This window comes from Anopheles marshallii, chromosome 2 (assembly GCF_943734725.1).
Source record: "Anopheles marshallii chromosome 2, idAnoMarsDA_429_01, whole genome shotgun sequence".
In the NCBI taxonomy this organism is placed as follows: domain Eukaryota; kingdom Metazoa; phylum Arthropoda; class Insecta; order Diptera; family Culicidae; genus Anopheles; species Anopheles marshallii.
The window spans coordinates 33,418,309-33,437,567 of record NC_071326.1 but is presented as its reverse complement, the minus strand read 5'-3'; the positions used below and the strand labels follow the sequence as shown (position 1 = coordinate 33,437,567).

Below are 19,259 nucleotides of genomic sequence, written 5' to 3'. Positions count from 1 at the left end.
TTGTGTGTCGAGATGGAAACGAAGCACCTACGCAGTACGGTTCCAATTTTCGCGTTTTCGTTATGAATAAAAAGACACGACTTAAGTAGTAACGATTCGGCTGCGGTTTCCTATTCCCAGACGCGACGGTCAGAAAGCAACTACGCACAGTGAACATCGGCACGGGAAGTAAACAACAGAAAAGGACGCGCTCGCGTGTGTGTGTGTATGTGTGCGTGTGGATGTGGAACCAGCAAGGAAGAAGGAAGCTGCAATTAAGGACAACACCCGGGCCAATATTGAGTTGCGTACCGGGGTGCAGGTTTTGCGTGTGTGCCATCATTACGTGATTGTTTAGTTGCAGACGGTGTGCAACAAACCACCCTTTTCGGGGAAGTGTGCCAGTGTGTGATCCGAACACGGTGAAATTCCGGCGAAGGAGTAGAATATAACCGGCACTACCGTGGACATCGCATAACTCGCACAGGATGGGTGGATTGCAGGCGGCTTGGTCCATCATGTCGATGGTGACGCTGACACCGTTCTTCGCCTTTCTGTTTTCCATCGTGTTTATGGCATCGATCGGAAAATCGTTCGGTGTGAGGCGACTGTACGTGAATCTTTTGGTGAAAATCTTCGAGGTAATTGTCGGATCATTCTCGCACTAATCCTATGTCGTCCACGGAACCATGCGTCCGGACGGACGAGAAGGAATGATATCGGTTGTTTTTCTCATATCAATCTAAAGTGTGTGGGAGGATGCCATGTGTCTGGAAAGAAAATCAATAATCGCCTTGTCTCGTGGAAGTCTCGCCGTATTAAAAAGGATTAGGCTCGGAAGGATTTCTTCAATCAACGTTTTGTGCGTCTTTTTAGGTGTATAATTTCGGACCGAAGGAAGTAAAAATAAGCACAAAAAATGAAGGGTCCTTGCTGTGTGCCTTTAACTTCCCATTGCATATTCACCGGTAATATCGATTCGGCCAAAAGAGGAACCAATATCTCACCCACGTCTCTGTGCATGACTGTTCACCCATCAACCCCCAGGGTGCAACGGAAGCAGAAGATTATCGAAAGCCGAGAATTGAATCCATAATCGATAACCTGATGCCGCGGTGGCCAAATCGGTGTTGCTGGTCAGCAGATTTAAGTCTCGCTTTTATTATTCTACACACACGCGATATGTGTGCGGCGTCCCCGATTTACGGAGGGTTTGCAAGGGCATAAGTGGACACGTACTATAACACTCCTACCTTCCGCAACCGGTCCTCTGGATGCCGAAGTACTGCTGAATCATCATTTATGCCTTATCAAATGCGATGTTAAACCGCGACGAACGCACGACGTTGTTGTTTTGTCCAGTTGAGAGCTTCACCCAGGTTGCGTTAAACGCAACAGCCAGCCACACAGGCTCGACGGGGGTACCACGGTTTCGTACTTGGGGATTGTGAGGCATCGATGTGCTCAGTGTGAGAATTGAGCCGGTCTGCACTTTAACTTGCTAATGAACCGTAATCTTTTCCAGCCGTTTCGAAATGCTCGAACATTCGCTCGGATTCGGATCGGTTTAGTGATTGAAGGTCCAAAGTTCGAGAAGATGTAGATTTGGAAAGTAGGACCCACCCAGGAAACGAATAGATTACGTACGTTGTACCACAATATAACTGTTTCTTTAGGGCTTTGGCGTAGTAGTAGTTGTTACCATTGAAGGTAGCAGGAAATACTGCCATCGGAAGTTATTTCATACTGATCGTGGCTGTTGCACTGCGGTGTACCGTTGTCGTAGACCTTTTTTATGCACCAGCAGTAGCTTTTGCACCACGAGACCTCACAGGGCCCATTATCTGTAAGCTTGACCGTGAAATTATAATCGCCACCGCGCGTACGATACTTCCAGTGCTCTGTCGAACCTTTAGCGCTTTGTGCGTGGCGTGTGAGTGTGGCGCCGTTACACGCCGGTTTCTACTATGGTGTGCGGTCAAGGCCACAATGGTTGTGAGTTTCTCGTTCGGATTTCACCAACCGCAGGCCCACAACCGTCCCCGCCAGCTGCAAAATGCACAGTATGCTCAACAAATTTGCCATTTGTTTTCAGTTTGCAGAGAGCGCGATGGCAGGACGTCATGATGCGTCTCTTTGTAGCGGAGACCAAGAACACCCTGTTTTGCGAGTGATGCAGTGAGGTCAATAATCAAAAAGGTGCACGACTGCAGTACACGAGCCCCTTCGTCAACCAGCGTACGCTGCGGCAGTGATTGCAGTTGGTGTTTTTTATTTGCTATTTTAAATGGCAGGCCCGTATTGTTTTGCTTGTGATGACTCCTATCGCCAGTGAACCCGAAAAGTTGAGGTCTGGTCGCATCGTGGAAGGAACTGCGCCAAAGGCGATTATCATGCACGCACGGTCAGATTTGTTTACTTCACGCTCAACTGACACTGGAACTGCTTTTGATACAATCGATGCCGGTGTTTTGCAATGTTTTATAAAGAGAAAAGGAAGTAAACCGACTTAACAGTATGAAACGATTAAGTTCATTAATCAATTAAACCGAACATAGGTAAACGGCTTAACCTTGCTGAAGTTAAAAAAACATAAGCTAGTTACTTAGCACACATACTGTAAGAGAACTAGTTCACCCTCCACATCCAACGGTCAATGGCTTATGCAATTGCGGAGCATTCAACGTTCATGATCATTGATCATTCTCTAAGCAAACCATCGCTCCATGACTTGTGAGATTGAGGTTACTTTGTAGAGCATACCATCCGACAAATGTGATGCACTTCCCCACCATGATTACCTGAATTTGATTGGGTGGCATATTGCAGCGTGTGTTCGATGGCACTTCATTTTCCTCTTAGAATATACCACCACCTCCAAAAATCAATAACGACGCAAAAAGTGTTCCAAAAGGTGCCAAGTATCTGGCGATAAGATTACATTCGGGGCAGCTGGGACGCATTTTGCGCTGAATTCTTATCAACAGGTTATATCGTAAGGTGCGATAGAGTGTTCGGGCCAAAGCGATGAAGTTTTGTTTTCCCTTTATTCGCACAATCACAATACCTATTGGTACATCATATGGTGCTGAGCCCCATAACAACGATCGGGTGATCATTTGCAATGTGCATGTATTATTGGCCGTGTGCGTTATCCGTTATCCGTGACGTACGCAGACGGGACATCGCGTGTTATCAATCATCATATAAATGCTTTCTTTTGGCTGTTATCAAACCCTTCGGATTTATGAGTTCGATAAACAGTGAATAAAGCCCACAATCCACTCGCTAAACAGCATCCAGAACATTCATTGTGCCGTGCGGAGCGCAAATATTGTTTACTATTTTCGACGTACTGTCACAAAGCAGACCGTTGGATCGTTGCTACCGTCATGTACATTCGCAAACCGGCTTGTCCCCGTGGATCTCACTGCAAATAGAGTAGGGGTTTCCGTTTACTTACCAATTAGCTTTATTTATTTGCTCTATTACTGTTCCCGGGCAGCCACAGGCATGCTTCCCACACTGCTAGTCCTATTCCAGCATGACACCTTTGCCCACTTAGATTGGCACGGAGTGCATTTTGAAGTACTTGCCATCCCTATCTCTGGCGCTGCGATTGTAGCCGATCCGTTAGGGACGGGTAACGTGTGGCGTGATTTAATTTTTCCATCAACATTGCTGCGGACAAGGACTGGTGGTGGTTCCCATCCTTTATAAGCCTTCGCAGTTACACACTAGCAACAGCCTAGGCATTGCAATCGAAAACAAATTTCCACGAGTCAAAACATCGCAACGCACGGCACACCGTGCTGCATGCCGCTGGCATAAGACATAATGCCCCTGCTACCTTCGGCATTGCTGGCCGCGGTAGTATTATCAAAAATAAAACTGTTAACATCAGACAGTGGGAGCGATATGCGATAAGTATAGTCGGGAAGGATTGCTTGTTGTAAAGTGGCTGCGGGACATCAGCTGGGTGATATAAAAATAAACAACAGCTGTGATGGACATGCTGCAGCTACAATTTATAATTTTCTCGCTATTAGCGTATTGTAGTGATTTTATGATAAAAACACTTTTCCTCGGTTTAGTTGAAGTAAATATCGGCTTAGTTAAAATAACAAAAATGAATAGCAATATCATCACCGAAATGCAAACACCAGCTTTCGTTGCGGATGCTTCGAATGTCGTCATACCTAAAGGAAGGGGAATACATGCTAGCGCATGACGCAATTATTAATGAACTGCGTTTCGTTCAACACAACACAGCGGATCTGGCCTTTTCGGCTCTAGACGCTAGTGGTGACCTCCAAATTTGCCCGAAAGTTGTCTCGAAGATGATGCCAGATTTGTTTCTCTGTCTCTCTTTCTCCCCCCTTCTAATTTTTTTTTTGCATAAACTAAGCGATTGATCGCTTACGATCGTGTTGCCGTATAGTGTGCTGCACACAAGAAGTGAATCGATTTGGCTTTAAATTAGAAGCCACTTTTTTCCACCACGTATCTGTCGATGGACATTGTCTTTCCGTTTGACAGGTTTTGCATAATGCATAAAGCTTGAGATAGCAAAATTCGGCTTTTTTTGGTTAATTAGGTAGCTGTGGTTGCAGCAAAAGTGTTTAATATAATTATCATCGTTTTATAATATTATCCTGTCGTTCGCATTAAGTTTCTGCGATATTTCACCTCTGAATATTTGATTGTTGAATAATAATACATTTGTTCTATCTACTCTTACTTTAATTTTAGTTCGGTCGACAAAACATTGAATCAGTGCGGAAACAGCAATTCGCTAACATTACAAAATCCGATGTCGAAGATGATGACACACCCACTGGTGACAGTCTTAGCACCGAAGCAGTCGATACGGGCAGCATAAAAACAAACGGCACAATACCCAATGGTGGAAACCATCTGTACATGAACGGGCGCGATACATCGTCAAACATAGCGAACGGTGGCAACACCGTCATTAGTAGGGCAGAATCGCTTATCCTATCGCCGGAAGTTATTGATGATACGCGAAGTAAAAGTACCGAGCCGACCGATGAAGGAACCGTGCGGGAAAATGGTGACGATGGTGACGAGGACACCAAATCGGACGGTACGGACGGTGAGCATGAGGCGGCCGGTTTCAAGCTGTCGAATTGTCTCGACTACGTAAAGTCGGGTATGGAAGCGATCATCGAGGATCAGGTGACGAGCCGGTTTTTGGCGGAAGAGCTAAAGAATTGGAACTTGCTAACGCGTACTAACCGGCAGTATGAGTTCATCAGCTGGCGGTTAACCGTGATATGGATGATCGGTTTTTTGATACGATACTTTATTCTGATGCCAATGCGGGTGCTTATCTGCTTTATTGGGGTAAGTTGATAAATTAAGTTGATCTTGTGTACTGGATAGAGCCGTATTATCGAACAGGATAAGTATACTAATGGAAGCAATGGCAGAAAACAGCCCTCAAATTGAGGGTCACTCTTTCTGATATTTGATTCCCATTTACTGCCAAGAGTATCTGACATATTTTGTATTTACTAATCGTTTCTAAATTTACCATAATGGGATGGAATGGTCTTCTGCTGGAAAACAAAACATAACCCGAAAAATCAAAATTCTTCTGCTCCACATGAAGGTGGTCTACTGTGTGATTGGCTTCGCGTTCGTGGGCATTCTTCCGACGTTCCGGTTGCGCCGTACCATGAATGAGATCGTGTTCAAGCACACGTTCCGTATGATTACCCGTTCGATATCTGGGGTTGTACGGTTCCACCACCCGGAGTACAAACCGAAAAACTGTGGCTTCTGTGTGGCCAATCACACGACACCGATTGACATTGCAATCCTGTCCACCGATTGTACCTATTCCCTGGTGAGATACTGGTGTAGAAAATGTACGGTTCTGCGAGCGATTCACTGAAACGGAAGTGTGGGATGTGTCTATTGTATTTTCCTATCCTACAATCAAAATTGGCCGTTGTTTTTTTGTGATTGTATGCAATTTTCTGTACTTCATGAATCACAGTTAGGGTGGGTTATATTATTAGTAAAGCGGCATTGCATTCTGTAAATATTCATATCCATGCAAGTTCGTCTATTTGTTGTAAATTCATCATTACTGGGAACACAGGAGGGATACATTGTTTCTCAAATATTTCGGTAATTCGCGATTAACATTATCTGCAAGACAATAATCAGAGAAAAAATAGGGAATGTGAATTCCCTATTTTTATTAAATAATAGTCATTAAATAATGTATAAACTTATTCAATATATTTGCCTATCTTCGTAATGCTAAAGAAAAAGTTTAGGCAAAAACGCATTAGACATTAATCTCTGAAATTTGTTTTGTAATCACTTTCTAGACAGTATAGAGCGAATGTGATAGGGGTGAAGGGTCCTCGATAGGGACTAACATATGAAACAACAAATTTCCCCTGAATCCTTCCATTTTTTAAAATGATTTAAAGATGAACAGGAAAACAAACACGTATTGTTCTACGATTGCACTCATCCCCTTAGGATTAGGGCAGCTAAACGAAAACATACTTCTTCACATTTGCCCCTTATATATACAATTTATCTTTGTGAAACAAATTGTTACCTTATCACCGGAACGGTACCTCACTGCTTTCTGGTATCGTCACCCAATCACAATTAATTTTTCTTAACGATAAGATGTAAAGAGTGTAGAGCAAATCAATTTCGTAACCGCATCCACATTTTTAACCAAACGTGCATGGAAGGTCGGCAACAGCGGCAGCGAAGGTGCAGAAAGCAAAGTTCAAATCAGGTGATAAGACCCATACACAGCATGGTGTTTACACGGGTGAGGAGGGTGGCATCGGTCCACTGTTACGATGCAGCTTATGTGCTACGCAACAACTATACGTACATTGTTGGTGCATTACTACGAAGTGCAGTGAAGCAGAGTAATAGGCGCGAGAAATTGAGAGAGTCAAACCTGAGAGTCTTCAGTCATTGAAGAAGCCTTACTGGATGAGACAGCGATAAAAGCGCTACAGCGCATGGTTGTGTTGACATTGCTCCACTCCAACTATCAGCTGCATCTGTTGCATTTGTTGTGCTGCCTCCCTGTGGGGCAATCGTTTGCCTTTCCTTCCGTTGACAGCAATCTGTTCCGATCTCCCATCTGCTTGATGACGTCAAACGCTGTGAGGTCACTGGAATCTATGAGCAAATTGAACAGAGATTATTATGGCAGTATTTGGGGTACAATGGAAAAGAGGGGTTCTGCAGGATAAAAAAAAAACGGATCATCAGGAGAATATCCATTAGAGCTCTTATAGAAACATCTTTCCTTCCAGATCCATACAAGTAAAGTATTAGATGAAGGACTGAACTGTAAACCAAAGCTTTTCATCTACATTCATTGGGGTAGCAAAACAAGCATGATTTGGGCACATGGGATTTGTTTTATGAAAATGATTTCCCATTCAGCTAATATATTGGGTTCGTTCGCATTGTTTGTTGCCCTGCCCTTTTTCTTCGAAGACCATACCATCGACCATATAATGTACAAAAAAAAACAATAAACCCATTGGCATTTGTAACTGTTACCCAATAACCATCTGTAAATATTACACAACTGCATCATAAATGCATCGATTTTTTCTCTCTGGCATCTCCCACATTCTCAGGTCATATGGTTGACGTTGTGCACCGCCGTGGTTGGCTGCGTGCCGGAAGGTTCCATCAAGCGCGCCATGGTCAAGAGTGTGCTGATTCAGTGTTTCGGCTTTCTGTCGAGTGCATTATCATCTGTGATCAATTATCATAACATACAGAATCGTCCATTGAATGGCATCTGCGTGGCAAACCATACCAGTCCCATCGATGTGTTAATGTTAATGTGTGACAATTGTTACTCGCTGGTAAGTAAGGCCAAACCGGTAGGAGTGTACAGCATCTACCTCCCTCCGCCCAAAGCATCAATCCGTTCCGCTCGTAAACCACTCTTGATTCTTTGATGTAAAATTGGTAATAATTCTTCATACAATTTATTCCTTGCTTACGCACACCCAACACCGTATGGTGCCAAAGATTGGTCAGCGTCATGGAGGATTTCTTGGAGTGCTTCAACGTGCATTGGCCCGAGCCTCACCGCACATCTGGTTCGAGCGTGCCGAAGCAAAAGATCGGATATTGGTAGCAAAAAGGTACTAAGATCCCTTTCGAATGATTTCTGCATTATGTGCGATTTATTTTAATGCAATTCTATAATACCCGTAGATTGAAGGAACACGTGACAGATCCCAACAATCCACCGATTCTGATTTTCCCCGAGGGCACTTGTATCAACAACACTTCCGTGATGCAGTTCAAGAAGGGTAGCTTTGAAGTTGGTGGTGTTATCTATCCAGTGGCCATCAAGTAAGTATAGACTGCTCTATGTGCTCGCGTCTGGTGGTTGTTTGTGGCTGCTCATGTAGCACTCCTTTACCTTCTTCATTTCAGATATGATCCACGCTTTGGTGATGCTTTCTGGAACAGTTCGCGATACTCGATGATGCAGTATCTTTTCCTCATGATGACCTCATGGGCGATCGTGTGCGATGTATGGTATCTGCCACCGATGGAACGCAACGAAGGTGAATCAGCGATCGATTTCGCGAATCGCGTCAAGCGTGTCATCGCCGATCAGGGTGGTTTAGTCGATCTCGTCTGGGATGGACAGTTGAAACGCTCGAAACCAAAGAAGGAGTGGAAGGAAAAGCAGCAGGAGAAGTTTAGCAAGCTGCTCAAAGGCGAATGACAGATGGCCTAGCGGTCACCGTGCCGATCTCGATGTCCGGAACAGCCATCGACGGATCGGAGCAGTGCAAAACCAGTGACACCTGCGGAGGTGCCAGTAGACGTGCAGCAAAGACAGGAAGTTTGTCCGCAGGCCGAGTGAACACATAAACACAGGGTTCAGACTATGTGACGCTAGAGAGGAGGCAGTGTCATCATCTTTTGCTCTTCATAAATAGATAAGACAGGAACCAATTAACAGAACCAGCAGTCCGTAGGATCTAGCATCCTGTTTGGGCAATGCACAGTGCTAAACCCGTTATGCGTGATGCTGCGTCGCGCGTGCTAGGATGTACTGTCTAGGCACTATTTCAGTAACAACACCAACTATCACCACCAAATAACAAACAAACAAACTAATGCGCTTAGGTGAAGATTATCCTCGCTCACTGTGAAATGTGTGTCAGTCAGTCTTAATTTAAATGTTTCCTGTAACCTATTGTTTGGTGCTCCTGTAGTTAGTTTTCAACGACACCCAGCATTTACGTTTAACACATACCGCACCGCAACACAGCTCCACAGTAATGCTCGTTTCATAGTAGTACAAACCAATAGCACAGTAACACCGAATTTACTTAAGTAGAGCAGGTCACACGTTACCCAAAAACACAACCAATAGAGCATAAATAGTCAGGCACCAACCAACACGTAGGTAGTAGGATTGAACATTTCTATTTCTATTTCCTTTTTTTTATTTGTAACTCTTTACTATTTGCTTGCAATTTTTGCTTGTGTTTGTGTGATTTCCATTATGTTTCATTTTATGTTCTCCTACAAGAGTTACAAAATTGTATCTTCTAGGAAAGGTACTGAACAGGAAGTCCAGTTTAATTTTTGTTTTCCAAAAAAAATTAAATTTCGTGTTGGCGTTCTATCGACGACAGATCGGATTGGGCTTCTTGTCAAAATGTTTGTCAAATTAATGGAATGCTAATGTTGTATATAGTATTTCGAAACGATATGATGTGTGTGTAAAAAACGTGTGTTGTGTTAACAGTTGGTGTTTTTGCATTTAACACTGTTTTTTTCTTCCCTTTTCTTCACTCAATTGATGCAAATAGTTTTATTGCATGCTTTAGTTTCCCTACTTGTTTTCATGATAAATATGAAACCCGTACAGTGTAAGCGTGTAACATATTCGAGGCAGCTTTATCCCGTGCGCAGGATAAATGGGCTTGGGCAGCTAACTGCGTACCGTATCTGCAGTACAGTAGAAATGGAAGGTATTGTATGGTGTAAATCTAGCATTAGAAGTAACTGTATATCATAAGACTGAACAAAAACAAGGTGATGGAATGAGTGATGAAGTAAAGCAGAAGATCAATAGCAGAAGCAGTAAAGAATGACGATCTTTTGGTTTGTTATGGTACAGATGTGTAAGTATAGTGTTGTTTGTACAGAGGGGATAAGGGTTTTGAAGCGCCACAAACACAGCGGCAAGATGCAGGATGGATATTTATATCGGTAAAGATGAGGAACTACATGTAACTAGCAGCAGGTTGGTGAAGACTATAAATGAAGGTGAGATTTAAGCCGGATTATATGCAAAGTCAATGAATAGAACAGTCACAAACCAACGACCCGAGGTCTTCAAGTACGTATGTAAAAAAGTGTACAACGGTTCTGGAGGAGGATAGTATGAGTTACACAGGAGGATAGCAGACAGTAAAACATACGAGGCAAAAAATCTTGTTCAGCGAAAGACAAAAGACACAGATTATGCATTCATCTTGTTAGTGGGTTATTAAACAAATTATGAGGCTAAATTCCGTACAACCATAGTTCGGTTGTTTGCACCCGAAATCGCTTCAGTCAATTGTTTGTGTTTTTTTTTTTATATTGTCAACATCTTGCAGTTGCAAACCTGTCGAAGAATATACAATTAAGTGTTGTGTTTTGTTGAGCGCGTTACAGTTGTGTTAAGAAACAATTTACACCATGCAGCCATTGATTTCATGTGGCGAATAAGTATTGAGAAGTTTGTTAGCAATGTTATGTGCTTTATGTGGTGCCAATATTGGCCATGTCGTGGGATGTAAGCAGTACGACTCTACTACTTTCACACACACATACCTTATGCACGCTTCTTTACGAAGCAGTTCGTTGAGAACCTACGGATTAAGTAAGAAAATCTTCATACAACAGCATAACTACATTGCATGAGAAGAAACTTACATTTCTACAGCTGAAGTTATGATTGCCTGACGGTAAATAGTGTCATCAATAAGAAAACAAGATACCAAAATACCCATGCACACAGAACCTAAATCTGCCAAATAACATGTGCTAGTAGAAGGACTAAAATTTGCTAATTTTGAATGCAAAAATAGCGCGCGTTTGGGAGAGTTGTGCAGCAGATTATTCGATAACACGATGTGCATCACAATGCACCAACTTTGTACAGCACCAATGAAAAGTTGTGTAGAGAAGCAATAGGGAACTAGTGTTTTCAACACCATCAAGTCTAGGAACGAGCTCGGTTTGCATAGTCCCTCATAGACATTCTGAAACGATTCAGCTCCAACAAGTAGTACAACGCATTGGAATTATGTTTTATATGTGCTTCTTGCGTTGTGACTAAATTATCCAACATTGCCAGAGTTTGCCGGTGTGTTGTTACGTTATTGAAATAAGCTATGGAAATGCGATAACGCTTCTACCGGTATGTATCTACCGGCTAGCCAGTTGAGTTACAGAATTGCGCAAGAGGAATGGAGAGGAACGAATGAACTAAATATGTGGGAACAAGGTAAATTTGCTAATACTGCTGTCAATGATATTTATGATATAAAAATACATACACATACGAACACATACAATCTGAATGCCTAATTGTAGGGATGGATAAACCCGGGTAGAGAGAGTAGTCGAGCAGCAGAGCAGAGTGGCAAAATAATTGAAAAATTAATAAAACATGGGATCGTTTTTTCCTTTTGTCAGAACATGTTTGTATTGTATTCGATGTGACGACTGAGATCTCATCCGAAATTGTTTTTTTTTTTTCATACCAATCATAATATAAATAATACCTATACGAGATATAGGATGTAACCGGGGTAGGCTATCATTTTGAAATGCAATGTACGATCGTTCCATTCAAATGTCGTTGTAGTTGTTAACAATTGGCTCAATAAACTAAAAAAGGTATAATTAATTTAATTGGTAAAGATGCAGAATTTTATTTCATAACCGTAATTAATAAAAGTGAACGCAGTTTACTTTCGCAGGCTCGGTCAACTACCGGGCGCCTCCTTGGGTATCCCACCATTTGTAGTAATACTATGGAAATTATTACCTATATATTTTACCACTAAACTAACCATGCCACATGTATGTTATAAACTACAACACTTGGATGTCATCAGTAGGGTTGTAGCTTAGGGTATTTAATGTTGTTTGCAGAAAAGTTTACAAAAGTTAGAGTAATCCATAACTCCTATATTCCATTTGAACGAAAAATTCAATCATTATCGACGGTACGATTTTAGCACAAAAAGAAAGTACAATCAAACAACATTTAATACATTCACATTCAACACATGCATTCGCATTCAAATACATACTGCATTACTACAACCAGCAGAAGTAGTACAACATTATTTATCTCCAATAAATAAAAAATATAATATGCAGATCTGCAAAAACTAATGTCATAATAAAATAAAACAAGCAAAATATTTCATATAGTATGTTTGTACTAAAGCATCAACGAATGTTTAGTAATGTACACTAAACGTCTTTCGTAGATATGAAAAGCACATGCAATATACATAAAGTAACGAATAAAACCACGTGTTTGGTCTGCCCACGAGAATGAACACGCAGAGCCTACTTTTAGGCGCTGTCATTTTTCAAATTGCCTGTTGCTACATTTTATAGGGTATGGTGGGGCCAAATACATGTTTTACGTCAGTGTTGGATTTCTTAGCTCTAATACCTTTTACATTACCGTATTGTAATTAGAACTTTTTACAATAGTTTCAAAACATTTTTAAATGAATAATCTAAATTGTTTTGAGAATTCAATTATTTGTTTGTTATAAGTCAATTCAAGATCAGAACATAATGTCTTATGTTTAATTTATTTTTATTTTTTTTAATAACCCTAAGCAATTTATCATTCATGTGTGTATTACTCTTCACTCGATCACGCATATTATTCTTTTCTGTTCGTCCGAAGGCTCTGCAATGCATAAATCATCACTCGACAGCAATGCTCTTTATTTCGGGGTGACACAAAACTGGAAAGCGTCACGTCCAGCAGCACCGATGCGCCGTCGGAACCAGTTTTAATTTCGATTCCTTTTCGCTGGCCAAACCAAAACCACCGGGGTCCCAACGCTGGTATTGCTGCTTCATGTACGAGGAGTTGTCGGTAAGCGTAACTCGATTTATTGACGCGCACGCATTACAAAACCCAAGCCGGGCATGTTTCAATCGATGACATTTAACGTTCCACGAAAATAATCTTAACCGGTCGAATGATGGTAATACAACGCCTCCATCGTTTTCCATTCTTTTTTTTTTTTGATTTGCTAATATTTGGATGGGATGGGCAGACGGTGTGGGTTGTGGTTTTAAAATAATCACATGTTGACTTTGGGCATCGGGCGAACTTCTCGGAACGTTTCGGGCATGTTCGAATCGGGGTTTCCCTGTCCCTGACCGGCAGTTTGCGTCCCAAAACCTGACCCACCTAGGGGAGGGGAGCTGACTGTCTGCGTAAAATGTTCGCGCACGTGACAACCGGACAGTTCGCTATGACGCCAATCGTAGCCATAGCAACCAGTACTGCTGCAAACCGGGTGTAAAAAGTTCCAATTGATAATGGTTTGCCCTTTTTGACAGGTTCGGTAGGGTAAAGAATGGATTCAAGAAAAAAGGGAATCGTTGAACGTGCTGCCTCGATTTGGCTGATGCACTACTGCATGCCTACAGTAACCAGTTGCATAATGGTCCGCATCTACATGACAGCCATCTACTGTCATGTCGACGCATCCATCCATCCGTCGCATGCGTCATTGCGCGGCTTAATGCGCACAGCCATCTGAAATGCTTGCGATAATGCAGTAACGATGTGCTTGTGTGCTAAGCTTACAATAAAACGAAACTTAATCGGATGCTTATGCTACCGGCGCTGTACGACCTTGCGAGGGATTTTACGATGCACGAGAGACATTGACAACTGTTGCCTCATTTCCGCTGCCCCAAACCGGACACTGTCATCAGGTAAATTTGAGGTTCGATGATGTATCAGCAACGTTATTAAAATCACTATAATCCAACACATAATTATTCTTGGGCGCAACAGGATTTGAAAACCAGTAAGATTCTTTTGTAATGATGATCACACAGCTTGCCTACACGTTACAATTAGCGTTTTAAAGGTCAACATAACAACACAGTTGTACAATAAAGCGAAGAAAAGTTCTTGTAACCATTTTTTCTTCGAAGTACTGCATCCAACTGTTTCCGTTGACGTCACACCCTTTTGCATCTGCAACAGTGCCGATACCGAGCTGAAGAAAAGTTTCCGTTCACGAGAGGCACACGCAGCGCAGGGTGGATGGGAAAGTGTTTCCGGTTTTCCATTATCATACACTGTTAAGGTCAGCCCTTCATAGTAGCCTTGGTGACCTCTGACGCTGTTGGAACTTATTAGGCTTCGCTTTAACTTTATGTTGTGTGGTTAATATAGAAACATTTGAATTTGTTATCTAAATTGTGAATTATTTCAATTTTCCGCTCGATTGCTTTCGTCCTCCAAGAACGAGATATTAGAATATCAATATATGATAATATATTTTCATAAAAAAAATTAAAGATTTTGACGTTCAAAATAAAAAAGGATGGGCAATCTAACTAATTGGACGTACTGATTAGTATGACAAAAGCAGTCACACTTTACATCACCTTTTCTTTATTACGTGCCGTTATGCAATGAAATACATCTAGCAAAAAAAAGAACAAAACAAACAAAACATTTACAAACAACAAACAAAATAAAAAATTCGTTTCGAATTACCATTTGCAACAGCTCTATCGTGGATGCACGAGCCTAAAAGTATGCAATATGTCGTTTAATTATCATCCTGTCACTCTCGAGGTTGTCGAGGAATTTGAAGAACTCTTAGCCACGCCACAAAGTGTTAAATGTTTCTTAAAAATACAATAGTTTTAAGATATGAAGGCGCTCGATGGAGCATTCTGGATGACAGTACAGTGTAATTCCGGGTGGTATGTAATATAGTTTACATTGTTTACTTCAATATGCGAAGGAAACTGTAAGGAATTGGGCACCTTGAGGCATTAAACAATGTCTGCTTTAGTTTGTTATCTTAATTTTTTTCTCTCATGAGGTTTTTGAGACAACTTTAATGTCCGATACCATTTAAATGTCAGACAGCTAATTTCTTATACTAATAAAGTATTAACCCGAAAGGTGATCATCAAAAACCTGTAGCGGTCTTCTTTGACAGTGATGATCTACCAGTGTCATGTTCAAACAAGTACGGACCCTTGACGATTCCTTCCTAAAATGCTAAACCAAACAACGAATTTCTAGATATGCTTCGTGTGCAATTGTGGCTTATTGAGGGTTTTCCCGACTTGTCGATACAGTAGTTGGATCTCACAGATGTGTGATCTCGGATTCTAAATGAACATTGCACTTACATTACATGCACTATCTTTCTTTGTTTGAGCTTAAACATCCCAAATCCCAAATGGAAAACTATTTACCGTGCAACCTTTCAGTGAATCCTTGCTTGTATTCGACCGACCACCGTGGCACGTGTTCGAGGGATCATCTCGTAGCCTATTTCCCCAAACCAATCTCGTTTGTAAAGCCTTAATTCAAACGGTGAAACGATTGTGTTTTCTGGAGTGGAAAGAGCCAACTTTCATCCCATCTAAGAAAGAAGCCACCTATCAGCACCATCATTATCGTTTACGATTTAAGATGGCATTAAACGTTCGTCAGTTCAGTTTCTACCAACCCCCCCCCCCCCCCCCTAAGGCATTATATGCTAAATTGTAGCTTTGCAAAAAAACGATACCGAACAGGAAAAAAAACAAGGAGAAAACAGCAAACAAACTATTGTGCTGCGGTTGTGATTCGGGTTTCGCGCCATACCCTCGCCCCGAAAAAAAAAAAAAACAATTGTCACGGTTTGCCCGGACCGTCGCGGGTTTAGACAGTTTTCCTTCACCATCTTCAGCCTCCAGCTCCACGGGGGGGAGTGGGATGCTTCTCGGCCAATTTCCCTCCACAGCCGTTGCGATCGTGCGTGTCTTTACGACCCGGGCGCTGCATTGTGCTGCCGTTGTTGCGTTTGGCTGCACGTTTTCCTCGGTCTCCAATGCTGTGCTGGCCCCTTATTTTCCATGCCACCATTCTCATCCGTTTAAAGTTGGGAAAGCAAATGGCAAACCATTAGCTATAGGAGTGCATTTTTTGTTGCTGCTATTAATTTGTTTATGCAGCGGAAGCTTCAAAGGTTGGTCCGGGGGGAGTGATAAGATGGGCCGCGATGAAACACACCAAACCACCACGGCACAGCTTTTTGCAGGTTTGCCGATTTCGATCGCAAGGTAAACACAATGGTGCGGGAGCGTGTATTATTTATCGTTCGCGTATATCTGGAAACACTCAGGAATTGCAAATTTGACAGCTTCCAGCTGGTTGGTTAAGATGTGCATGATGCCATCGGACGTTAAGAAACATTAATTATACCGAAACTGCTTAAACTAATCTAGCCGGGTGTATGAGTATCTCTCCCCCGTTACCTTGACCTTACAGATGTTTGCTTGAAGATAGCGATCGTGCCACTTTTTCCAGCCCTTCCAAGGGTCTAATTAATCTCTTTCAAACAATCGATCAACGTAAAATCAATTTCTCCCCGATGGCCACCGAATAGACGTGGAAGTTAATGCTCCTGAAAACAAATAAACATTCGCGCTCCTGTGTGGGCCCACCTGTCTTGACCGTGACGTACGCCCCTTTTTCGATTGCGGGGGCGTTCCGGCGATCATCAGTTTCACCTTCGGCGCATTGTTATTGATGCACCAGGCAACGAAGATTCGAGGAAACAGTTCCGGTTTTAATTGTAAAGTACACACCAAACAATAGAGCTAATATGGCCCTTTCGGGGGGAGGGGGATTTTTCTCACCAGCTTTTCCTCGCGTTTCAACCAAAAGGTCATTGAATCGATGATCGATGATGTACCTTCCTCCAACGGGGTAGAACAATCGCGAAAAACCGACTACGGAATTACCAGGAAGTTACGTTCATTGCGTTGCTTTATCAAAAGATAGCATGCGAACATATGAAAACATAACGTAGAAGCGTTTGCAAATTTGTTTACTTCTTAATTCAAGCTTACCAATGAATCATACGCCATCGTGTTGTCAATGGCGAAAGCAAAACGGTCAAATTGATAGAGTCCACAACAAAAAAAAAAACCCCCCCCCGTGCAACCTTGTACGTCATCGAATGATCGAGTTTGTGCAAGGACGTAATCGGTCCGGGCGACCCCGCCGACAAAGAAACTAACACGCTTTTCCAACCTCCAATTAAGGGGATTTTTTTTTGCCGACCGAGATCGATTGGAAGAAGACTTCCTAGTGGCGGGAAAGGTAAAAACGCGAAAGAAAAAAAATAATATGATCAATCACCACCGTCTAAGTGTGTGCGAGTGTGAGCCTCCAACATCCAGCGCCCGGTGTGGGGCTAGTGCGACAGACTAGTGGTCGTCCCCTGGGCCCCCGCGGTTACTGCGCTTGAACCAATCCATCCGCCCAGTGCTCCGGTCCGTACCTATTACACACGCGAGCACAGTTAATCGTACGGACCGGAGTTCGCACTAGCAGCAGGTAAAAGGAAGTCACGAACCCAGATGCAGACCCGATGCGTACCTCACTGGTGACTTTGGATAGATTTTTCTCGAAAAACCGATCCCCGGGCCCAGCAAGGAAGGGGAAAGTGCCATGCCATGGCTCTCGATCGCGTTGATCGTATTGGTGGTGACGTGTTCGTCGCTTGCTGCAGTTTCGGTCAACCGTTCGGGCCTGGGGCGGGATCTTGTGGTCTTTTGTTGGGTCGACCATAGTAGACATCGATGACATTTGGATGTGGTTTTAGTTGTTGGTTTGCTTGTGGACGAACAAATTTAAAGCACTACTAAAGCAGACATTTTAATCAGACACATCAAAGATTTAGCACAAAATCTATGCCGAAAAGTTCAAAATTGATAGAAAATATCTTCCTTTGTCACATTAAACGTTTGTTTTTCACTTATTTTAATGTATTCTTTCAATAAGTCGCCTAATTTGCTGAATAAGAGGAATTTAAGTGCCGAGAAGGAAGTCAACTATCTAACTTTGAAGTATAAACAATTTCACTCCCGGATTCGAGATACGCAGACTTTTCGCGGGTTTTAGCGATCCGCTATAATAGCGTATCTCGGGGACTGCCTGTACACACCGAAATAATCTTCACTCGGGAGTGCTAAATGTAGTGCCACAGTATTAGGCACTTTTTATAAGCATTTTCCAATCACAATGAGGTTGATCCGTTGTACATCCATGACTCATTGGTCGAAGGGTCAAAGTGCATACTCCCTCCCCCATGGAACCATTCCCTTTCACCGGCGTTTTGTGGATCAAACAGTAGCAAAGCAAACAAAAACAAAAAAGGGAAATAATCCATAACAATTGCAACCCGGCAGAATAACGATTCCTCTCCTTCGGTTGATGCCGCTCAAAAAATGGCTAAAGAAACGTTTAAAAAAAAACCACCACTAGTCGACGACGGGACGATATGACTTTCACTCCAATTGCGAGTCGCAGCGTCCGGTGTGAGGATTATAATTATTACACTACGTGTGATTACTATTCTTATTATTATTGTACACTAGCGCAGTAGTAGTAGTAATAGTATTAGTTGGTGGTAGTAGCAGCAACAGTCTTGCCACTCGATTGTCGTCCGGTTTTCATCAATGCACTATGCTTTCCATCCCCACCCTGCTCGAATGGATTCGCAGACAACCAGAAAAAGGGTGCTAAGCAACGAACCTTCCTTCTACGCTCCTTCCTCCAAACTCCATGCCCCCCCCCACCGCCCTCCTTCTTCTCGTCTTCTTCCCTTCTCTTACTACCGTCCTCCTCCACCCATGTATCATTGTGCAGATCGTGTGCATCTCGCGTGCGCTCACGCGTGGATGGGCAGCACCATCGGTTGCTCTCTGTCGTGCGTACGCGCCACAGCCGCGGCCTGCGATGGTGTGCGGTAACGCAGAAAAGCAAGAAATAGCGAATCTCGCGCACGGCCAGCGTCATTCGTCGTCAAACCGTACGTGAAGTGCGTTCGTTTGCTCTGCGAGCTGTCGGAAGTTTCCATCGAAAGTGAAGCAACACACCCTCCCCCGAAAAAAAAAGCTCGCCCCTTCCAGGTCAGTACTGCCTA

The 19,259-nt window shown here is 42.7% G+C and overlaps 1 protein-coding gene across 1 annotated transcript; it reads left to right on the top strand.

The window, feature by feature from the left end:
• Positions 1 to 467: 467 nt before the first annotated feature.
• Positions 468 to 8,772, top strand: LOC128709378 (glycerol-3-phosphate acyltransferase 3). The gene is made up of 6 exons (XM_053804375.1): positions 468 to 620; positions 4,732 to 5,346; positions 5,615 to 5,851; positions 8,044 to 8,159; positions 8,233 to 8,373; positions 8,458 to 8,772. The coding sequence occupies exons 1-6, from the start codon at positions 468 to 470 to the stop codon at positions 8,753 to 8,755; spliced, it is 1,560 nt and encodes a 519-aa protein (XP_053660350.1). The 3' UTR covers positions 8,756 to 8,772.
• The last annotated feature ends 10,487 nt before the right edge of the window (positions 8,773 to 19,259 follow it).